At 39.1% G+C, this 22,704-nt stretch overlaps 2 protein-coding genes and 1 pseudogene across 5 annotated transcripts; 1 reads left to right on the top strand and 2 right to left on the bottom strand.

The window, feature by feature from the left end:
• The first annotated feature begins 1,754 nt into the window (after positions 1-1,754).
• Positions 1,755-5,301, top strand: LOC145214415 (trans-L-3-hydroxyproline dehydratase-like). 4 transcript variants are annotated; one of them, XM_080082935.1, is made up of 7 exons: positions 1,755-2,264; positions 2,327-2,476; positions 2,525-2,693; positions 3,110-3,259; positions 3,324-3,440; positions 3,497-3,612; positions 3,668-5,301. In XM_080082935.1, exons 1-7 carry the CDS (start codon positions 2,119-2,121, stop codon positions 3,813-3,815), a joined length of 996 nt encoding a protein of 331 aa, XP_079939061.1. In that variant the 5' UTR covers positions 1,755-2,118; the 3' UTR covers positions 3,816-5,301. The 4 variants fall into 4 exon arrangements, with proteins under 4 accessions (XP_079939061.1, XP_079939062.1, XP_079939059.1 ...); XM_080082933.1 differs by having other exon boundaries at positions 1,756-2,264; positions 3,092-3,259; XM_080082934.1 differs by having other exon boundaries at positions 1,759-2,264; positions 2,540-2,693; positions 3,092-3,259.
• Positions 5,302-9,708: 4,407 nt separating this feature from the next.
• Positions 9,709-11,945, bottom strand: LOC145214416 (uncharacterized; annotated as a pseudogene).
• A 1,705-nt stretch (positions 11,946-13,650) lies between these two features.
• LOC145213135 (uncharacterized) lies at positions 13,651-14,202 on the bottom strand. The gene has a single exon (XM_080081369.1). It carries the CDS (start codon positions 14,200-14,202, stop codon positions 13,651-13,653), a length of 552 nt encoding a protein of 183 aa, XP_079937495.1.
• Positions 14,203-22,704: the final 8,502 nt, after the last annotated feature.

Raw genomic sequence — 22,704 nt, 5'->3', positions numbered from 1 at the left:
ACTCTTTCTTTACCAAACGAGCGTTACAAACCAGCGTTAAAAAATTTACGTTTCGGGGGCCTGTGGGTGAACCCTTGGGTCATTCAGGGTCAAACTTCAGGAGGATCAAATTTTGGTTAATAACTAACATCTGACAAAATTTAAACAAATTTGAAGCACTCTTTCTTGACCAAACGAGCGTTACAAACCAGCGTTAAAAATTTTACTTTTCGGGGGCCTGTGGGTGAACCGCTCGGTCAATCGGGGTCAAACTTCAGGAGGATCAAATTTAGATTAATAACTAACATCTGTGCAAATTTGAAGCACTCTTTCTTAACCAAACGCGTCTAACAAGCCGGCGTTAGACAGAAAAAAGAAAAAAAAGAAAAACAAATACGGACAAAAACAATATGTGTCCCCTTCAGGGAAGGGGACCCATAAAAACAATATAAGCCGCGGCTTACAATCGAGTAAATACGGTATTATAAGAAAAATAACACAATAGATGTAAGTTCAGAAAAACCACTTAGTCGTTCACCCTTTGGTTTTAAAGATATATATATTTCGCTAATACAGCATCGTCAGTATCTACGAACAAGCAGAAAGATTCATAAAATAAATGAAAACAGTACCGTATTTGCTCGATTGTAAGCCGCGGCTTATATTGTTTTTTAGCTGTCGTTTGTGCGGCTTATAATCGAGGGCGGCTTATATTTTAATTTTATACCGAAATCATTTCTACACTCCAACATTTTAAATTATTTGGGGTTCAAAACATGTATGCGTGTACAGATTATACGTCGATATACGTTCTGTCGGGTACAGTTATCAACGTAACTAGCAGATATGGGCAAATAGTCATACCATACAACTACAGAAAGATGTATTAGGAAACAATCGTATCTAAAATTCCAGCGTGCGGCTTACAATCGAGGGCGGCTTACATTATTTTTTAACACCTCAACATGCGGCTTACAATCGAGGGCGGCTTATAAACGAGGGCGGCTTACAATTGAGCAAATACGGTATGCATAAAAATCTACTAATGAAAGTGTAAAATGTTAAAAAACGTTACTCAAGCTGCAGCGGCAACCAACGCACCGAGTGAACCACTACCGCATCAAACAAGCAAAGGGACAAGAAAAAGAAAAAAATATATTGCAGGTGCGCGGCCGGAGGGAGGGGACAAGGCAAATTGTATTTTATCGTCCGATAAAAAATTCACTGGCAGAGAAAACACGTTGGTTGACGAGATAAGGCGAGGTAAAAAAGTAAACACAAACAAACTGGAGGGTAAGGCAAAGGATGTTATTTTACTCTAGGAAGAACCATAAACATCCAAAAACAAAAGTGGTGCAAGCATAAACATCCAAAAACAAAAGTGGTGCAAGCATAAACATCCAAAAACAAAAGTGGTGGAAGCATAAACATCCAAAAAATGGTTCTTCCTAGAGTAAAATAACATCCTTTGCCTTCCCTTCCAGTTTGTTTGTGTTTACTTTTTTACCTCGCCTTATCTCGTCAACCAACGTGTTTTCTCTGCCTGTGAATTTTTTATCGGACGATAAAATACAATTTGCCTTGTTCCCTCCCTCCGGCCGCGCACCTGCAATATATTTTTTTCTTTTTCTTGTCCTTTCGCTTGTTTGATGCGGTAGTGGTTCACTCGGTGCGTTGGTTGCCGCTGCAGCTTGAGTAACGTTTTTTAACATTTTACACTTTCATTAGTAGATTTTTATGCATACTGTTTTCATTTATTTTATGAATCTTTCTGCTTGTTCGTAGATACTGACGATGCTGTATTAGCGAAATATATATATCTTTAAAACCAAAGGGTGAACGACTAAGTGGTTTTCTGAACTTACATCTATTGCTATAAGGCTTTTTAGTCTTCATCCACCAAGCAACGGACTGGGTGATCCCAGCTTTAAGTTTCAATTACGAAAAATAACACAATGTACAATAAGCTGCAGACAGTTGTTTTAGGCTGTTGTAGGGTGAAAGCATACCAGAAAACTGTTTTTTGAATGAAGCAATTAATCATTAAATTTATGTAGGGTTATTCAACAACCTTGTTTTCAAACGAAAACTTTTAGGGAAAGAGTATAACATTTTTAGTCGTAACATACCATAGTTTTGATGGAACATTCAAACATAAATGCTGTGGACATGCACACTGGAGGGGAGACTCTAAGAATTATAATCTCTGGGTATCCAACTATTGTTGGAGACACAATTTTGGAGAAAAGGGCATATGTCAAGGCCAATCTTGACCATTTCAGAAAGTAAATAGGCAAATAAATCTTGAATATTTTATCTATTGCTACTTCTTTTGTCCTTTTCTAAGATTTCTTATGTTTGAACCACGGGGCCATTTTGACATGTTTGGGGCACTGCCTGTGGAACCAGATGTAGCTGAAGCAGATGCTGCATTTTTGTTTATGCACAATGAAGGTTACCCTACTATGTGTGGTCATGCTGTCATTGCCCTTGGAAGGTAATGCTTAGAATGATAAATATCATTGCAAACATTAAAGTCATCCAGCATGTTTCATGATAGATATTGTGTGGATCAAGGAATTGTTGAATACAAGGAGCCTGAAACAGAAGTCAAAATTCAATGTCCATGTGGATTGGTAAAAGCGTTTGTTACTTGCAAGGATGGTTGCACTGATACTGTTCGATTTCAAAGTGTACCTGCTTTTGTTGTGGAGGTAACTAGATATCAAACGTTGACAACAAAATGAACAAGGTTACTGAGTTACTGCCTATGAAGAGCAAAAAGTAGCATTATGTCAAACCATAGACTAAATATTGGACCAGAATATGGTATTTAAGACTTGTTTTAAGAATGTGTGATCACATTAAAACACAGAATAGCTGCAGTTTAATAACACCGGAAAAAGTAAATGAATGTCTTACTGCAGCATCTATGTTAAATTGATGCAACAATAAAATTGTGTCATTCGTTGTAGTTGTATCCTAAATTTATTGCACTGATAATGATTTTGCAAAAATGCTTTTATTTCCCACTTTTTGGAGAAAAACTCATATATGCCTATGACCATTTTATTGACTATTTTCATGAATGCACTGATTTGTGTTTATTCAGACTAATTTAATGATTCAGTTGCAAGCTAATCATGAAATCAAAGTGGATGTAAGCTATGGAGGGGTATTTTATGTCTTTGTAAATATAGACGATTTAGATCTCCACTATTCCAACATTGATGGGTTAAAAATTGCTTGTAGAGAAATTAAGGCTGCAGCTTCAAAACAGGTTTGCACTACAAAGTGTTTTTATTGCGAAAACATTCAATCTAATGTTTGGTTTGCACATGAAGGTTACCATGTCTCACCCTGAGAACAAATCATTGAATTTCCTTAATGGGGTTATTTTTACTAAGCAATGTCCCAATGAGGATAAAATTTTGGAACTGTGTGTATTTGCAGATCAACAGGTAAGTAAATCTCTGAAATTCAGAGTACAAATTTACGACTCTTTTTCTTTATTTAGTTGGATAGAAGCCCATGTGGTTCAGGTGTTACAGCAATGATGGCACTGTTGCATCATAAAGGGTTGGTTTCTTTGGAAAAACAAAAAACTTTTGAAAATCCCCTAACACATTCCAAGTAAGAATTCTAACACAAAAAATGAACTTTGACCATTAAAAAGCGAATTCTTTAGGTTTTTGTCAAAGGTGATAAACACAACAAAATGTGGTGACAAAGCTGCAGTTGTTGTTGAAGTGGCAGGCAATGGCTACTATACTGGAAAATCAACTTTTACATCAGAAAAAAAGGACAGATTAAATAGTGGTTTTTTATTGGTTTAGTATAATGCTGAATTAAAGCATGCCATCAATGACTTGTCAGTAGTTGTTTAACAGGTATTAATTTCCCATATCTGAATCCAAGTGATTTATATGTTTTTCCTGTGATGTTGCAGCATTGATGCATTTTAATTAACTCTCCTTTTTATGTGAAAAAAAATATTTATGTATTTTCTGTCTTCATGTCTATTTTATGGGTTATATATTGGTCTGGTCCACTGAAACTAATCACATGTTTTAGGCATGCATTTAAACATTTACAGCTGGAAGGTAAAATTATAGATTTAGCACACAAATGTGTCATCTGTTTTGTTTGATTTAATAGCCCCAGTGGTTCCCCAGCCAGTCCTTACTGGTTAAAACTTTGAACAGTGGCTAATTATGCCAATACTTAATAAAAAGTTAAGTGGGGTCGCCTAAACTTTTTCTGGGGTTGCTATAAATTCAATTTATTGGCGTTTAAATTTATTACCAAAATTGATACCTTTTGTTCTACCTCGCAACCTTTGCTCATGTTTTGCAGTACAGCTTGGTACCTCATGTCACAATCTAATCATTCTGATGCGATAATCAAAAACCGAATAGTTGCAATCGAAATCTATAAGTTTCTACATTTCTTGAAACATTTGGTCGTATGTAAATGCTGATTTAATTTTCTTTTAAATTGGGGTCACTTCGAAAAGTGGGCAAATATAAAAATAATCTTTGTTTTATATTGGATAACCAAACTTTCTTTTTTTGCTTATGGTAAACAAACAGCAATATCAGCATGTTTCATATTTCTGGGACCCCAAAATTTGTTAAAAAATTATCTCTAATGATTCCTAACCATTTATATGTGTAAGGATCAATGTGATTCTGTATGCAGAAATGATGTGAATAAAAGCATGTTTAGTATGTATAGAATAACGAATGGTTAAAAGCAAACTCCTATTGTTTATGATTTACCTGTTTAATTACTTAGACACATATATGTCTTAAAACAATTTGAGTGTTCCATTTTTTTATTTGCTCTTATGTGTTACATGTAGCTATCCTAGGGTTAAACTATCCAGATTAAACTGTTAACCAACTAAACGAAAAATTAGTTGCTATCCAATATTTTTTAAACAGATAACAAAAGAATTCCAGTGACTCAGTTAATGTGCAATGAAAGATGTAGCGAATGACTTCCTGTTTATTTCAACATAATATCATATTCATTTACTGCATAGTGGGAATTTATATTCAAACTAACCCTATGTGACACACCCACCATCATATTTTGCTATTATAATTTAGCTGTTAATTCAGCATCTGTGTGGGTACAGCAATAGTACTGTTTTTTTTTTAATATTACATTTATTATGTAATCATCTATGTTAAGGTTGTAATAAGTTTATATGTTCCTTTGTATCTTAAAATCGCATGTGACCAACATGTACAATCATTAAGTATCAGCACTGCAATCTTTTCACCATTTTATTTAATAAAACAACAATGCAAACAATTTGACAAAAATGACTTGTAAGCATTGCTTGCATTAAATGCAACTAAACTTAGGTGTAATAATTAAGTGTTAACACGGTTAAATTACTGCAAATAAAAATTTGCACTGAAGTAACAACAATAGGCAATGTTGAGTTGAGTTGAGTTTATTTCGCTGGTGATACAAATCGTAGCAGCACAATTGCGCTAAAATATTCACCAAGCCGGAAATAGCTGCGCAACGTTGGGACGTTATAAAGCGCGACAAAGGTAAGGGCACAATTGGTGGAAGGATGATAAATGCGCTGCAGCTACACCGTTACTAAAAGCGTTATGTGGCAGGGACTCACATCAGATGGTGAGGTTGGCGCATTGGGACATCAAGACTGGGGGGGTGGGGGGTGGGGGGCAACGTTGGTGGAACCAGTCAGGTTGGGACCTAAAAGCTAACCACCTGTGTTAGGGAAAGAGGGTGGGGTGCAACAGGAAAAGAAACCCTGTTGGATAGTTTCCGGCGCCGGAAGGAAGGGTGCAGCACAAACATAGTGACGATTGAACATGAAAGTTGTACAACATAAAAGAGGAAAAAACGGCATTAAAAAAAACAATTAATTTAAAAAAACAGATCAATGAGTCCATAGATTCGTGTGATACAAGGGTAGGGGGAACATCATCAGCTCAGCTGTTGCCATTCCGTGACACTTTGTATAGTTGATCGGTCGCGAACTGCGGATGTTGCAACAGAAAAAGAAAAGCTCCGAGCGGCAGCGTTAGTTTTTTGATACAACACAGGGACTTTTTTAGTAGGTGCATACACAACAAATCACACAAAAGAACAGTGGTTTTAAGTGAACGTTTTCCACAGCAGTGTAATAATATTGTGCTTGGTCATGAGAAAAAGCATAGCCTAACTAGAAGGGTGGCTTAGCACATATTGCCCTTGCATAAACACTATAACCTATTTTAAAACATAAATATATTTCCTATGCTTATTTTGTATTGGGTCCCATATTAGTCACCATCTTTTATAACTTTAGTCGTTTCTGCAGGCAAAAACTCATGGGTCCCCACACATGCAAAGTTGAAAATAATGCAATTCAAGAGATAACCATGAGAAAGTCGGGTGTTGTAAGGTAAAACACAGTGACTGGCACTGGGCTTAAATAATAATGCTATGTAGAATACGAACTATAAAATTAGATTCACCCCAGATATTGTTTGAAGTATGTCCTATTTAACGTTTTAAAAAACTGACACATTTTAGGGGGCTAGTAGGGTAACTAATTGGGTTCGACACACAAATTAAAAAATATATAAAAACCGCAATGACTCAATCAATAGTACTGCAAAATTTCAGCCCAATCCGCCAATATTTAAAATTTCGACCACTAGAGGAGTTTTGAGCAACAACCGTTAATGTTTCTGACGTCATAGGGCTGTTGACAAGCCCCTAACTGCCATGGCGCAAAAACGACCACCAAGCAACCCACCAACGAGCAACATACTACTGGTTGCCCTTGTAACACTATTGCGCCAAAGAAATCTTTCGTTTGTGGTGCCCAGTAACATACAAATACGTTTAACACTTTAGGGGCTTGTGGGGTAAATGTTAGGGCTACAGGGTTGAACACAACAATCGACACCTATAAATGGCATACTATACAAGAAATCCAAATTTCAGCCAATTTTGACACTGTTTGAAAACTCACCTATTTTAGGGGGCTAGCGGGGTAAATACTGGGGCTATCAACAAAAACAAAGTTGGATGCACATCTACATGAATATATCTACCATCTGTGTAATTTTCAGCCAAATCCATCAAACATTTGATGGAAAAACGAGTCGGACAAACTTTGGGAAGAAAATAACCCATTTTAGGGGGCGAGCGGGGTAAATACTGGGGTTATCAACAAAAACAAAGTGGGATGCACATCTACATAACTATATCTACCACCTGTGTAAATTTCAGCCAAATCCATCAAACATTTGATGGAAAAACGAGTCGGACAAACTTCGGGGAAAAAAATACCCATTTTAGGGGGCTAGCGGGGTAAATACTGGGGTTATCAACAAAAACAAAGTGGGATGCACATCTACATAACTATATCTACAATCTGTGTACATTTCAGCCAAATCCATCAAACATTTGATGGAAAAACGAGTCGGACAAACTTTGGGAAGAAAAAACAACAAAAAACAAAAAAACAAAAACAATTCGAGTAAAATCAATATGTGTCCCCTTCAGGGAAGGGGACCCATAACTAGTGCGACAAAAAAACGTGTGCAAAAAGCAAAACCAGTGTGGCAACACAGTAATAGTGATTTTGATTTGACAAATGTACTATAGTGGTAAGACATGCAGTTCAGTGAATGTGCACAGCATGAAAACACATGCTCTCAGATGGGTGCTTGACAGTGTCCACCAAAAAACTCATCATGGCAACCAAAGGAATACTAATATAATGGGGACATCTGAAAAACAATAATTTAACAGTGATACATGAGTAAACAAACTAAGTTAAAAGTCCAGGTGCTGTCCGGCTGCTAGTATTCCAGGAGTGTATTTTTTACTTGTTTTGTAAATATTTTTTTTGAGGTGGGAACAACATCAAATTTAAGGTCTGTCCAGCATTTAGGACCTGTATATTTAATGGATTGTTGGATAATACTGCTGCTGCAAAAGGGTATAGTATAACCACTTTCGGTTTGTCGAGTACTTACACCATTGGTTACCATTTTTCGTTGAAAGAAATTGTCAAATGCTTCAGGTAATCTGCCGTTTTGGTAATTGTATAAATACATTGCGCACTCAAGTTTAAACTGTTGCTCGTTTGTTAATATTTTATAATGTTTCAATGATTCTTCCAGGTTTTGATATTTAAAGCCATAGGTCATGCACAGAAACTTGTTGCAGATGCTTTGAATCTTATGCTTAAGGTTTATATTACCATGATACCAGCATGTTATTCCATACATTATTTGACTTCTGACAAGTGATTGATCAATACAATGTAATGCTTGCTTTGTTAATAAAGGCCTTATTTTTATAGTCAAGTAATATATTCTTTTAATTTTTTGTAAAATGTATGTCATGTGTTCTTTCCATGACAAGCTTTCATCAATAGTTAGCCCAAGGAATTGCACAGATTTGGCTGTTGCTATTTGCTGGCCATTTATTTCCAACTTACATATTGGCTTAGTTTTAGAGTTTGCAGGTCGAAAGTGAACACCTTTGGTTTTTGCAACATTAAGTGATAATTTATTGGTTATTAGCCATTCATTTATTTTTACAAGTTGCAAGTTTACAGTGTTGAATAATGACTCCGTATCTCTACTTTCAAAAAGGAGGGTTGTGTCATCAGCAAACATGATTGCCTGTCCTGATGTTATGCTATTTGGCAGATCATTAATGTATATTAAAAATAGTAACGGGCCAAGATTACTTCCCTGGGGTACACCACAACTTATTGGTAGGTCATTAGATGTTTTGTTGCCAAGTTGGACCCTCTGTTTTCTATTAGACAGGTAACTCTCAAAAAAGTCTAAGGCAACCCCTCTGATGCCATGATGATTTAGTTTTCCCATTAATATAGTGTGATCTATAGTATCAAATGCCTTTGATAGGTCCAGAAATATTCCAACTGCCTGTTGATTGTTCTGAAAGGCATCTGTGATACTGGATATTAATAAGGAAGCAGCATGGTGGGTAGAATTACCTTTTCGAAATCCAAATTGTTTTGAATTAAAAAAGGTTTTGTTGTTTAAAAACGTATATAGTCTATTGTACACAATTTTTTCCAGAATTTTAGATAGGTTTGGTAATAAACTTATAGGCCTGTAGTTACTAGCTGATTTCATATCCCCCTTTTTATGAATAGGTACTACTTTTGCTGTTTTAAAAGCCTGAATAAAAACTCCATTTTCTAAACAAAGGTTAAATATATGGCTCAGACAATTAATTATTCCTTGTGGTAGACATTTTATGACATTTGAAGGCAAGCCATCTATTCCACAACTTAATTTACTTTGTATTTTATCAATAATTATCTTAATTTCACCAGGGCAAGTCGGAAAGAGAAAAATAGAGGATTTGGACGTGGGTCCTAAATACATCTGATAAGAGGTTTTGGGCTTATCCAACTGGCTAACCAACTTTTCTGCAACAGTAGAAAAATAATTATTAAAGTGATCAGCTATGCCAGTTTGGTTTGTGATCAATTTTCCATCTAATTTAAGGTTTAACATGTGGTTCGTGGTCTTATTTTGACCTATTAAACTGTTTATTGTTTTCCACGTCTGTTTTGCATTATTCCTGTGTTTACCAAACAGCTTTTGATAATAAGTTTTCTTTTTGGAATTTACCATTCGATAATATTGGTTGCGCATTTGGTGGTACTGAAGTTTTCTAGCTGTCGTTTTCTTTTTAAGATATTTTTTGTATGCAGTTTGTTTTGCTTTATTGAGATCATTCAATTCTTTATCATACCATTCGTTTTTCCCAGTTTTTCCATTACTTTTTAAAAGGGGAAATGCTTTTTCAAAACTAGTTTGTAAATGTGCTAGTAAAATGTCAAATGCTTCATTTGGGTCTGTTTTATTAGTTATTAAGTCATAGTCAAGTTAAAACAGATGTTCTAATGCCGATAAATTATCGGTCGCTTTTACACCACTGAGCTTATTTTATCGCTACGGTGGTGTGAGTTTGCAGCCGCGCGATCTTGTTATCGCTGTTTTACATGTGTGTGTTTTGCATTTTGTTGCTTTAAAAAGGAAGTTGTCCTGCAGGTTATGTCAATATCCCGATGAAGGCGTCTTGTATAGGACGTCGAAACGTCGATTGTTTACAATAAAACTGCTGGATGAGCAATACTTGGTCATAGTCAAGTAGATTTAGTTGGGTGATAAAAGAAGTATAGTTTTGTCTATTGTAGCACCTGTGGGGTTGGACTTTTCTTGTGTCAAATTTTTCAGGGCAACAGAACATCACTGGTAAGTGGTCTGATATGTCGTCCAATAAAATGTATGTGTCAACTGGGTGTAATACATTGGTCCATATGTGATCAATTACAGTTGCCGAAGAGTCGGTTATTCTAGTTGGTTTGTTGATGAGAGGCATAAAGTTATTCTCAAACATGCAGTCAGTGAACATGTTAACTTGGAGATTTGTTGAGTCCAGAAGGTATAAATTAAAGTCTCCTATGATATATACATCTGTATTGGGCTGTTTTGTTTTTTGACCATGCTATTATTAAGGTTTTTTAAAAAGCTATCAAAAATATTTTTATCTTGCCCTGGTGACCGGTAAATTGTTCCACAGGTTATTATTTTTTGATTAAATTGAATGTCGATAAACAATGACTTGAATACTTTTTCATTCATTATAGTTAAATCCTCTCTAACATTGTATGATAACATGTTGTTTACATACAACCCTACACCACCTCCTCTGTGCACATTCCTTGGGTTCGAAATAAAGTTATTACCAGGCAAATTGTAAAACATTCTATGTTCCAGTTTAAGCCATGTTTCTGTGACTCCAATTATGTGTGGTTTGAAATATAATCCAGCTAACGAAGCCTGCAGTTTCGAGAAGTTGTGAGGGTTGTTTAATGATCTTATGTTAATGCTTAAGGCAATCAGTAGTTGTTGAGGGCATTGCAGCAGCAGTTCAGTTGGTTGTATATAGACAGTACCATGGTCATTACTATAATCATCATCAAAATTGATAGTTGTTTCATTGTTTAAATCCAAATTATTTCTTACAACATAGTTCATGTCATTATTGTTACTATTTCCTGGTACTCTGTCATCACATGCAATGGTAGTTACTGTTTTAAATGTGTCAGATACAGCTGAAAAATTAGCTATGATGGGGTTGTGTTGCTTGAAAGCTTACAGCTCATTAAAAAATGCATACTAATTTAGATGCCATGACAATAAAAGCAATGTTACATGCACACAGTGTGCATAGACATACTGAAAAGAAAACAGTCTAAAGCCTATACAAACCATTAAGGGTTTTTATCACCTTTTTTTGTTTTCATGAAAAACATACACATTTCCATTGATGGTCCATGTTGATCTTTCTCCACATTTTTCCCTGCATCTTTGTACAAGCTCCAGTCTTCTCTTTGTTAGAGACTCGGTGATCACCATGCCAGATCCTGCCAGATTCCGTTTGTTGTTGAATACCTCATGGCGAATTGTCCTTCAAACAAATTTAATAATAATAGGGGTACCTTTTTTAGAAGGAAGACTGTGAGCAATATCTATATCACTCTTTTCGACCTTCAAAGGAAGTTTAAACTTTGTATTAAGGATGTTTAAAATATAGGGTTCCAACTCCCAATAACTCCCCTTCGGCACATTCTTGCATCCATGGAGAATCAAGCAGTTTCTCCGGCCATATTGTTCCAGGTCATCAAGTTGTTGTTCCTGTTGAGACAGCCTATCCTCCAGTTGTTTGACTCTCGTCTCGATGTTTGAGATGTTCTTGTTTAATTCAGCCAGAATCTCAGCTGTTGGACCTGCAGAAACAGTTGGCTCAACAGACACTGAAACAGCATTTTTATTTGAATTGTTTGTCAACTTAGCTTGAACTTCTCGCACAGATTTTAGGTCTTCCACCAGTTGTTTCACCTCAGCTTGAACTTGTTTAAGAGTCATTGTGAGAGTAGATTGCAGAAAAAGCAGAAATGTTAGGCAATATCACAAAAAATTTAGAGCTTAGCTTATCGATTTAAGCAAAACACATCTCCTACACCTTGATGTATGGATACAAAAGGTTGCATTGTATGATTAGTCAAATTAGATAACGATTACTGTAAATAGAAGAAAAGTATTAATTTCGGGTATATGCACAAATTCAAAAAATATTTCCTTGGGGTGGATGTATGTAACCGATGTGCATAATTTTTCGGTTACATTTTATGTCAGTAACAAAAACCTGTACAAATGGTTTGTAGGTAGTGCTGCATACAATGCAAGTGTTTGAAATAAAAAACATTGTTGAAAAACTAAAATAAACCAAAAACCTTAGAAGGAAAACAAAAATTGGGAGGTTTGTGTAAAAAATACTGTGAAATGAGTTTTGGTTGGGATAAATGTAAAGATAAGATAAAAGTGAGTAATTAATGATGAGTGTACCGATGTGGTTAATGCAAAATGAAACAAAATGTATAGATCTTACTCATCCTTGGGTATGAAAGCTGCGTTGCCAGGTCAAATTGCGAAAAAGCGCAACTTTACCGGTCAAAAGTAGCCAAAAGGAGCCCAATTTTACAAATACCTGAGATTTTCACTACTTTCACCTATTAGTGTGATAATTTTTCAGGCTTCTCCTTTTCAGATTTAATTTTGTTCATTTTAAAATTGAATTTGTACTGTTTCCAGTAACACTTTATTGAACACACTCCGTTTACCCACTTTTCATGCTGTTTTATTTTTATTTTTTCAATCTCGACTTTAAAACAAACATGTTTCGCATTAATAACAAAGTAAGATGACCCTTAAAACATAAAAGAATAATTTTTGCCAAGAGACAATTCTTATTACGTGGTAACAACGGAGGCGTTTATTAAATTTCTTTGTTTGAAAAGTGAACGTTGCATTGGGTTGAAAGCATTCTTTTGCTCAGCTGGATGTTAAATCTCCGACGCTCTGGGCCGTTTCATTAGTTCTTTTGTCAAAATTGAACTTACAAGGTGTTTACGTCAGAATAATAATGCAATCATTACTCGTCATACGGTAGAAAATGTCATTCACAAACCCGCCCAAAAAGACGCAACCCGCAACTCATGAAAAAAGCCCGCAACTTGACGTCGAAAGTAGCCCAATTCGGCGACAAAAGCGCAACCTGGCAACACTGTATGAAAGTAATCTTCGATTCTCTGATGGGTAGCTCACAGGTATCTAATTGGTTCAAAGTGGTTGTAACGACCGCTAGGTGCGCAGCCTGGCCCTGGGCCGTTCGTCACACTATGACTAGGTAACCCTTTTTGTAAAACGCGCCCGTCCTACAGCCTGTCCTCCAAGACGACCCACTCTTGCATAAGCAACGAATGTTCTTGTTCAACGATAAAAGGCAACGCTGACGACCAACAGCAAGGCGACAACGGCAACGGTTTTTCTGTAACCACAAATAACACACAAAAGCCATACGTACACATTATGACGTCATAGCGACCATCACAAATTAATCAGTTTCAACAGCACACAAGGTACGTCATGAATAAAGGAGAACTTAAATCAGCCAAGCGGAACAATTAATTCTCGCTGTAACATACCCCCCCCCCCTCCCCCGACGATGTGCGAACCCATCTTTACAACACACAAACAGCGGAAAAGGAAACATAACGAACAAACACAACATTTAAGCCTTCATAATCAAACACAACCGTGCGATCGGTCGTTTGAACGACCCGACGTGCGTTTTAACCAAGGCACTTCGCACAAACCCGGACTTATCCGGGTACGTTTCTACGATTCTTCCGGTAAGCCATTTTCCTCGTGGTGCTGAGTTGTCGACCAACAGGACCAGATCACCAGCATCGAGGTTCTCTTCGGGAAATTGCCATTTCTGACGCGTCTGTAACATCAGCAAGTACTCATTTGTCCATCGGACCCAAAACTGGTCGGCCAAGTACTGGACCTGGCGCCAGTGTCGTCGAACGTAGTTGTCTTCCTTCACAAATACTCCGGGTGGCAAGATATCATGTCGTCCAATCAAAAGCAGGTGGTTCGGTGTTAGAGGCTCTCTGTCAGCTGGATCAAGACTGATGGGAATCAAGGGCCTCGAGTTTAGGATGAACTCGACCTCAACAAGCAGCGTACTCAGCGTCTCGTCAGAAGGCACTTGCTGTCCCAACAATACATTCAAAATCTTGCGCACCGAACGAATTAGACGGTCCCAGACGCCACCCATGTGACTGGCGGCAGGTGGGTTAAATGACCAGTCAACGCCCCACTGGCGAAGACGTTATTCGATGTGAGTTTGATTCCATTTTTCAAGAGACTCGCGCAGTATGCGCTCAGCGCCGACGAAATTCGTTCCGTTATCACTGAAAATTCGCCTGGGCTTTCCGCGTCTTCCAATAAACCTTCGGAAAGCGTCAATAAATGAGTCGGTAGAAAGCGAGTGCGCTACTTCCAAATGGACAGCACGCACGGCCATACACGTGAAGATGCAACCGCATCGTTTGACTTCGCTTCTTCCTTGTTTTACGAGTATGGGTCCAAAGTAATCAACACCCACAGACGAAAACGGTGGCTCACCGGGAGTCGTGTGCTCAACAGGTAAGTCGGCCATCATTTGTTTCGAGACTGAAGCATTTCTTCTTCGACAAAACACACAGTTTCCAAGGATTCTTCTTACCGCTACACCACCTCGCACAATCCAATATCTCTGACGAACAATTGCCCAAGTGTGCGACATTCCGGAATGGCAAACATTAGCGTGTGTCTCGCGAATAATCAAAGTAGTAATGTGATGTGCGTTTGGGAGAATCATCGGGTGCCTAATTTCAAAGGGAATCGGTGCTCTTTGCAGAAGGCCACCCACACGCAACACACCATCAATCAAAACAGGATTGAGTCTATGCAGAGCCTTTGATGGCAGTTTCTTCTTCCCGCCGCGATCTAAGTCTTCACACTTACACAAGGCGTCTATTTCTTCAGAAAACTGTCTTCCTTGAACATATTTGACAATCGCTAGCTCAGCCCTTTCAAGATCAGCGACAGTCAGTCTTTTGGATAGCCGTTGGTTCTTCTGAGAACGCAGATAGTCAATGAATCGCTGGAGCCAAGCAACTGCCTTCTTTCATTTCTTCCATGAAGAATAGCGACAAATTAAATCATCAAACAAACACTGCTGCTCTGCAACATGCACAGCCAACATTTTCTTCGGTTTGATGTTTAAATATTCCTCGGGAACATCTTTGGTATTCACAGGATTCGTAGGCCAGTGACGTTCATCGCTGCCTAAAAACGTCGGATCCTTCCTCAATTTTCGCTAGTCGGTTGGCGAAAAAGGTACAAAAACGCTTATTTACGTTGTAGATGGATTGCAGAACTGCAGTTGAATCGGTCCCAAACACGGATCGTCCGATATCCAAGTCAAGTTCCTGCCTTAAAACTTGGTCCATCTTAACAGCAAGAGTAGCTGCGGTCAATTCCAATCTGGGAATGGACACCATATTCAAAGGCGCAAGACGGGCCTTTCCAGTAACAAAAGAATAATGCACATTGCCTTGTTCATCCACTCTCTTCTATATCTGGTGGAACTTCCTGATCCCAGCCATAATTTTTTTTACAAAGCTCCTGCAAAAGCTTTCCCGCATGTAATATTACAGGCGCAACGAGACCCAAGGGATCGAACAAGGAGCTGACCACAGAAAGTATTCCTCTCCTCGTTACAGGTTTCTTTTTGACCTTTACGTCAAATTCAAACACATCAGAGCGAAAATTCCACAACACTCAAGCACACGTTCCATGTGCTTTACATCAACATTTAATACAATGGACTGTACGGATCTATCTTCGGTTGGGACTGACGACAACACACGCTCGCTGTTGCTCACCCCTTTTCTGAGCCGAAACCCGCCGAGCTGCAGCAAATCACGTAACTCGCCAGCCAATTTGATTGCATCGTCTTCGTTCCTTACGGACTTCAAGCAATCGTCCACGTAGAAGTTTCGTTTCACTGTCGAAACCGCTTCAGAACTGAACTTCTCCTGTATATCTTCAGCAGTTTTCTGCAAACAGTAACCAGCACAGCAAGGAGATGAGGCTGCACCAAACGAATCTTAGTGCAGATGTATCGATCGGATCAACCTTTACCAGGTGAAACATCGCTGTAGAATTCAAGCAGTGTGCTAATTCTACCTTTCAGTCTCTTGACTGGCAGAATAAGATAGCCGGTTTCAGATGCACTTTATTTTCAGTGATTTAAAACGGATTTTTGACCACCTTAATCAAATAGAATCAAAACGTCACAATTACAAACAGTCCAAACAATTTACCTTATATAACATAAAATTATCCACCTCAGCAAAGTTTAATACAACACCACAGATTTAGATACTGCTGAAACAATGACTGGGCTACACGTGCAGAGACAAAAAACCGAGAAAGCAGGACGCACATAAAGTTGGCAGTTATGTCGTCACAATGAACGTATAGGTCACGGGTTACAACGGCGGGAAAGGTTCTTGCTATTGGGGAGCGTTACTGTCCGTTACAATCGCTTCTACATCGGCGACAAACGCAACTGGTTCCTGGCGAAATCGAACAAGCGTCCCAAAAAGACAGTTGAGTAAATCTGGGCCTCGCAAAAGCTGATCATTCACCGAAGTATTATGATATCTGACGGCGCAGTCAAAGACGACCCTCACCTTTCCTGGTTTCTGCGGGTGTGCTACCGGGTGATGCGACACCTTTAAACGTCTGGCATATCCCTCGTTCAAGTAGGTATCCAACGTTTGCTTGTACTTCTCATACAGCTGCGAATCAGTTTCCAATCGCCGTTTCAAGTATGACAAACGCTTCATTGCCATAGCACGGTTGTTAGGCAAATTTGGAGCACCTGGTCTCCATGGCAATCGCAGTTGGTAGTGTCCGTCATGACACTTCACCGAGCTTTCAATCTGTTTTAATGCGTATCTGTCTTCTTTCGACAGTGTCGTTCCAGTTGACAACGCGGTTGGGCCAAAGTCGCTTTCCCACATGCAATTTATCTGTTGGTGCAACGTTTCGTCCTGCGAGGTTACAAAATTCACCCGTATCTGCGAACTTCTTGAACCATTACTATGACAAGGACCTACAACCGACCAACCGAGCATAGAACGCACGGCACTTGGCTCCTTTCTTCCGCCTCTTCGTTCATCATTTATCCAGAACACCTCCGGAACGTTCGCTCCAATCAGCAACATGACTTTCCCATGGGGCAATACAGGAAACTCTAAATTACGCAAGTGAGGCCATCGCCAAAGCGACCCTTCCGGTATTCTGTTTGGGGAGACTGGCAAACTGTCCACGCTCAAAACGTCGTTTAATCGTACGGATTGCTCCCCGTCGAGCGACGCCACCATTAAATCGACGGCCAAACCCTCTCTTCTCTGTGACCTATCACTGACAGTGGTCAAGGAGTACGTTGTCTTTCTCCCCCCGACGTCCAGCTGCTCGATCAGTCGTTTGTCACACAAGGTTGTAGTCGATCCTTGGTCCAAAAAGGCGTATGTTTCCAGCTTTCTACCATTACTCGCCGTAACCTTTACCGGCACTATGTTAAGGCAGTGCTCTTCAACCTTTTTAGTGGAACGGAACCCTCAAGGTGTTTTGTCAAACTTTGCGGAACTCCCCATAAAATAATTTTAATGTAATACAAGTATCAATAAAAAACATAAATTTTACTTAACACACCCCAAGCGCAAAAGTTGACTTCAATTAAACGATTCACTAAAACGCAATGCCATGTTGCTTGGATCGATCGTTTCTACATTTTTGCAACTTAGCCAAATTGTATCAAGATTGTGTTTATTGCGTCACAATTGATCAATGGTGTAACCAAGGTTAACTAGATCGTACAGGCGAGCATTGCTGTTCACAACAATGACATTATGAATCATTCTTTGTTTGAATTGCTACACCAAACCGCTGTGAACCCCTGTGCGACTCTTAAAGTTCACGGAACCCCTGTAAGGGTTGTACGGAACCCTAGGGTTCCGCGGAACCCCGGTTGAAGAGCACTGTGTTAAGGTCCACACTCTCTGCATGAGTGCTCATGCAAGTCCAGGTGACAGTTGCATTTGATGATGTGGGTTTCTTTTCTGAGGCCTGCGTAGACGCTTCGCGTACGGGTGCAGTTGAAGAAGACTTCCATTCTGTCCAGTGCAGAAGATTGTGATGCTTTCCACGACATCCGCCAATAGTGCAAGAACTTGGTAAACTACATGTTCTTGCTATTTGACCCTTTAAAAAACAATTGTCACACAGCCGAACTTAACGCAGAAACCTTCTTCGCTCGACAAACGTTTTCCGTTTGAATACGTCGCAATTGCCAAGGTCGTGCGATTTACTACACAAAGGACATCCCTGGTCCTGGGGACCTTTCGGTTCAGACTTGCGCTCGTTTCCCGCAGCAACCGATGTCGCATGAGCGGATGCTCTTGTCCTCGTCGTAGGAGATTTGCTTCGTCTTTTCTGCGTATCTATGTCCTTCCGAGGACCCAACACTCGACCAAACATTGTGGTTCCAATGTACGCTTCCTTCTTAACGAATTCAACAAGGTGACAGAAACGAGGCTCTTCCCCTTTTTTTTTCAATTTTAGCTGCATGTCTTCTCCATTGACTTTGCAGTGCGAACGGCAACCGCTTTATTATATTCAGCATATTTTCAAAATTGTTGATGTCTGCGAAGTATCCCAGATGAGTCAGGGTCACCAGACACTCTTCTATTGCCTGTGCTAGCTCTATCAGTCCATCAGTATCATCGGATTTCAGATAAGGCCAGTGACTTAGCTTATCCACGTACGCACGTGCGATTATGATAGGACGTCCATACCGCTCGAATAACAACTCTCGAGCCCTTCGGTAACCTTCTGGAGGGTCAAGGCCAACGCAAAAGGAAATCATTGCATATGCTTCTTTTCGACAGTATTGGATCAGATAATTAAGCTTCGCACTGTCGCTGTCTACCCGCCGACCAATATTTTAGTCAAAGCTTATCATGAAACGCGTGTACATTAGCGGATCACCTTCAAAATACAATATATGTGGTCTGGAAAGCTCCATCCCTGCCTTCAAGACTGCAGCAACACGGCACAGGTCATTCACCTCCAGCTCATGATTCAGCACTTCCGTTTTTGGTTTAGGTTCACAACGCGAGGACGGACTGTCCATTACTTTTGCTTCTGAGCTGCTGTCGTTAGTATTGCCGGACTCTGATGCATGCCTTTTCTATTTTACTACTTCGAGTTTGGACTCAGGTGTGAAGAGGACTGGTAATTCAACTTGTTTCTCTGGCTGGAATTCAGCAAAACATGACCCAGATGAAGATGTCCTTTCCCATAACTCTGCTTCCACTGTAGCGGATTTTATCTTGTGGTCAGCTTCGAGAATTTATATCTGGTTTTCCGCTTCCATCTTTTTCTGCAAAAGATTGGTCTCTGCTTCCATCTTTTTCTGCAGAAGATTGGTCTCTGCTTCCATCTTTTTCTGCAGAAACTCTTTTTCTAGAAGCGCGACCTCTTTTCTCACACGCGCCTCAGTACGCTTGCAACTCGACCTCGAGCTAGCATATGAACCAGTCTTAGTTCTTGAACCAAAATCGCTGACCGACGGTTCCTTACTTGAATGTTCAGGCGGTTTGGAACGCCTTACTTCCTCTAGCCATTCTTCTGTGCGCGCAACAAATTCTTGCTTGCCACTTCGCAAACTTGAGAGCGCAGCATTAATTTTCTTTCTTTTTTTTTTCTTTTTAACAAAATCCAGTCGTGTTGTATGTTTGCCAACACATTCGTCGTACAAGACATCAATGGCCGAAGTCTTCTCTTTTAACTGTTGGACATTCGAGGAATCAATCATAATTTCCTCTGCATCTTGATATGCCAAGTTCAGTCGTTTAACTAAATTGTCAAGGGTGTGTTGGGATTCAACCATCTTGATAACTCTACCAACGATGTTAGAAAGTTCGAAGTTGAAAACGTTTATTTTCAACGAGTTGAAAAACTTTATTTTTCAACAGTTTTTCCGTGAGTTGAAAAACTTGTCACAAACTTGTCAAATTGTTCAACATTTAGTTTGCACTGTTAGTGAGATGGTTGCGCCTGTATACTATCCACAAGTTTTTGAAGCCACGGCTTGACTTAGCACAAGCTTAACCGCATGTCATGCTCCACTTTCAATCGATTACGATGTTTCGTTTTTAATACACTCATTGTACTAAATCCTGCTTCACACAGCCACGTGGTTGAAAACGGGATTAGAAAAATTTGGCATAGTTGGGTACGCTGCATAAATAACTATTCACTTGTTCTGGTGTCACTTTAAATAATACTAACTTATAGTGTTGAGTCATAATACACGTTGTCGAAACCCATTGTTACGCGATAAAGGCATTTTCTGTTTTTCCACTACCACGATTTAATTACAACAGAAGGTGGCAAGCTGTACTACAAAACAAGAGCAAAAGTTGCGATCTAAAAGAACATAATATTAGTTTCATTTTCTGTAATCAATTTTAAAATGCTATAAATTAAATTCGGCGACTTATTGCGACCCCAGAAAAAGTTTAGGCGACCCATAGGTTGACGACCACTGCACTAGGTAACCCTTTTTGTAAAACGCGCCCGTCCTCCAAGACGACCCACTCTTGCATAAGCAACGAATGTTCTTGTTCAACGATAAAAGGCAACGCTGACGACTAACAGCAAGGCGGCAACGTCAATAGCAACGGCAACGGTTTTTCTGTAACCACAAATAAGCCATACGTACACATTATGACGTCATAGAGACCATCACAAATTAAGCAGTTTCAACAGCACACAAGGTTTCAAATTAAATCTACATTAATCGGTCATATTTTACATTAGATTACTTCCAAATTACTTATAATAAGTCCAGTTACGGTAAGAATACACATTAACACAAGTTAGGCCTACCATATGTCCTCGTTTTGGAGGACATGTCCTCCTTTTTAACGAAAAGCGAGTTGTCCTTCAGAGACAATAAAAAATGCCCAAATGTCCTCCTTTTTGAATTCTCTGTATTTACTGAATATTGAAATAACAATTGTGCCTTTAAAAACGGCCAAAGAGTGTGAGTTGTGGTCATTGTTTATCAAAATGAACAATTTATTTCATAGTAAGTTTAACTTCATCTGCATCAAATCACGTGTTCAAATCACGTGGTCTCTCCGGATTAATCAGCAAACATCTGTTCTTTTCTCGAGATTGCTTTTTGTAATTTATATTTTTTCCCTTTTTGGACGACCCTATTAACCTTGGGGCAGCGGGATAGGTACTTAATTAGCTACCTATCAATGGGACTTTGCCGACCCTTCCCTCCGCTAGGCACTGTAGAAGGATGCGGGAGCCCACTGCAGTATTTTTCTCCCAAGAAATTGTCATGAGAATTCGATCCAAAAATTTCATGCCGGCTCGGTCGTCGCCCGGGTCAACAAGGACCGCGCTTGCCGTTCCACCTCTAGCGGCAGTGAAAAGTAAGAGAAGAGGACCATCAACCCCTCGCCTTAGACTGGGAACATGGAACGCACGTACACTTTGGAAACAAGGAAATTATGAACTAACGCTGCGTGAGTTAACACGCAATAACATTGCGATTTGTGGTATAGCAGAAAGCAGATGGACCGGCTCTGGTCATTTTAAAGCATCATCAGGGGAACTCATTGTTTTTGCGGGAGGCCAGAAGCATGAAAATGAAGTTGCTTTCATTCTTAGCAAAACTGCTTCTCAATCTATTCTTGGTTATAATCCGATAAATGATCGCATTATATCTTTGAGAATGTGCGGAAAACCATTTCACTTGACCATCATTCAAGTATATGCCCCGACAACATCACATGATGATGTAGAGTTGGAATATTTCTACACTTGTTTGGAGAATACCATCAAAATGGAGTTGGAGATGAAAAGATTAGTTCATGCATGGGAAGTTTCGGGTTAGGTGAAAGAAACGAAAGAGGTGAACATCTCCTGTCATTCTGCGAAGCAAATAATTTGACAATCATGAACACTTGGTTTAAGAATCACCCAAGACGGCTATACACTTGGACATCACCTGGACAAAATGGCCAAAGAAATCAAATCGACTACATTTTGGTTAAAAAAAGATTTAGATCCAGTTTAGAAAAATGCAAAACTCTGCCTGGAGCTGACAATGGCTCCACAACCTGCTACTAGGCATATTTAGGCCAAAACTAAAAAGACTTCAAAAGAATGAAGTATGCAACCGTCTACATGCTGATCTTCTTTCATCGGACACACAAAAACTAAACTACTCCTCAATTTCTGAAGAACTGTTTGAAAGTATTCGTCTCCAGCAAGACGTCAGTACTTTATCATCAAACAATCTTTGGGAGTTAATCAAGAATACCATATGGAAAGCTGCGGGGAAATCTGTAGGCACAAAAACCTTTAAGAAACCAAAAAGGCCATGGATCTCAGAAAAAGTTGTAAAATTGGCCAACCAAAGAAGAATTTTAAAAGGACAAAAAAGGAACGATCCACAAAAGCAGAAAAGATACAGAAAATTGAGCGATATGATTAGCAGAGAAATAAGGGAAAGCAAAATAAAATTTCTTAAAAGTTTGAGCAAAAAAGCAGTAACTTCATATCACAAGGGTAAAACGCATGATTTCTTTAAAACAATAAAGTTAATCTCTTCAAAACCTTACACCCAAAAGACTAA

The sequence above is a fragment of the Phallusia mammillata genome, chromosome 2, assembly GCF_965637545.1.
Source record: "Phallusia mammillata chromosome 2, kaPhaMamm4.hap1.1, whole genome shotgun sequence".
NCBI classification, from domain to species: Eukaryota; Metazoa; Chordata; class Ascidiacea; order Phlebobranchia; family Ascidiidae; genus Phallusia; species Phallusia mammillata.
The sequence above is the reverse complement of the archived record's forward strand: the minus strand, read 5'-3'. Positions and strand labels throughout refer to the sequence as shown.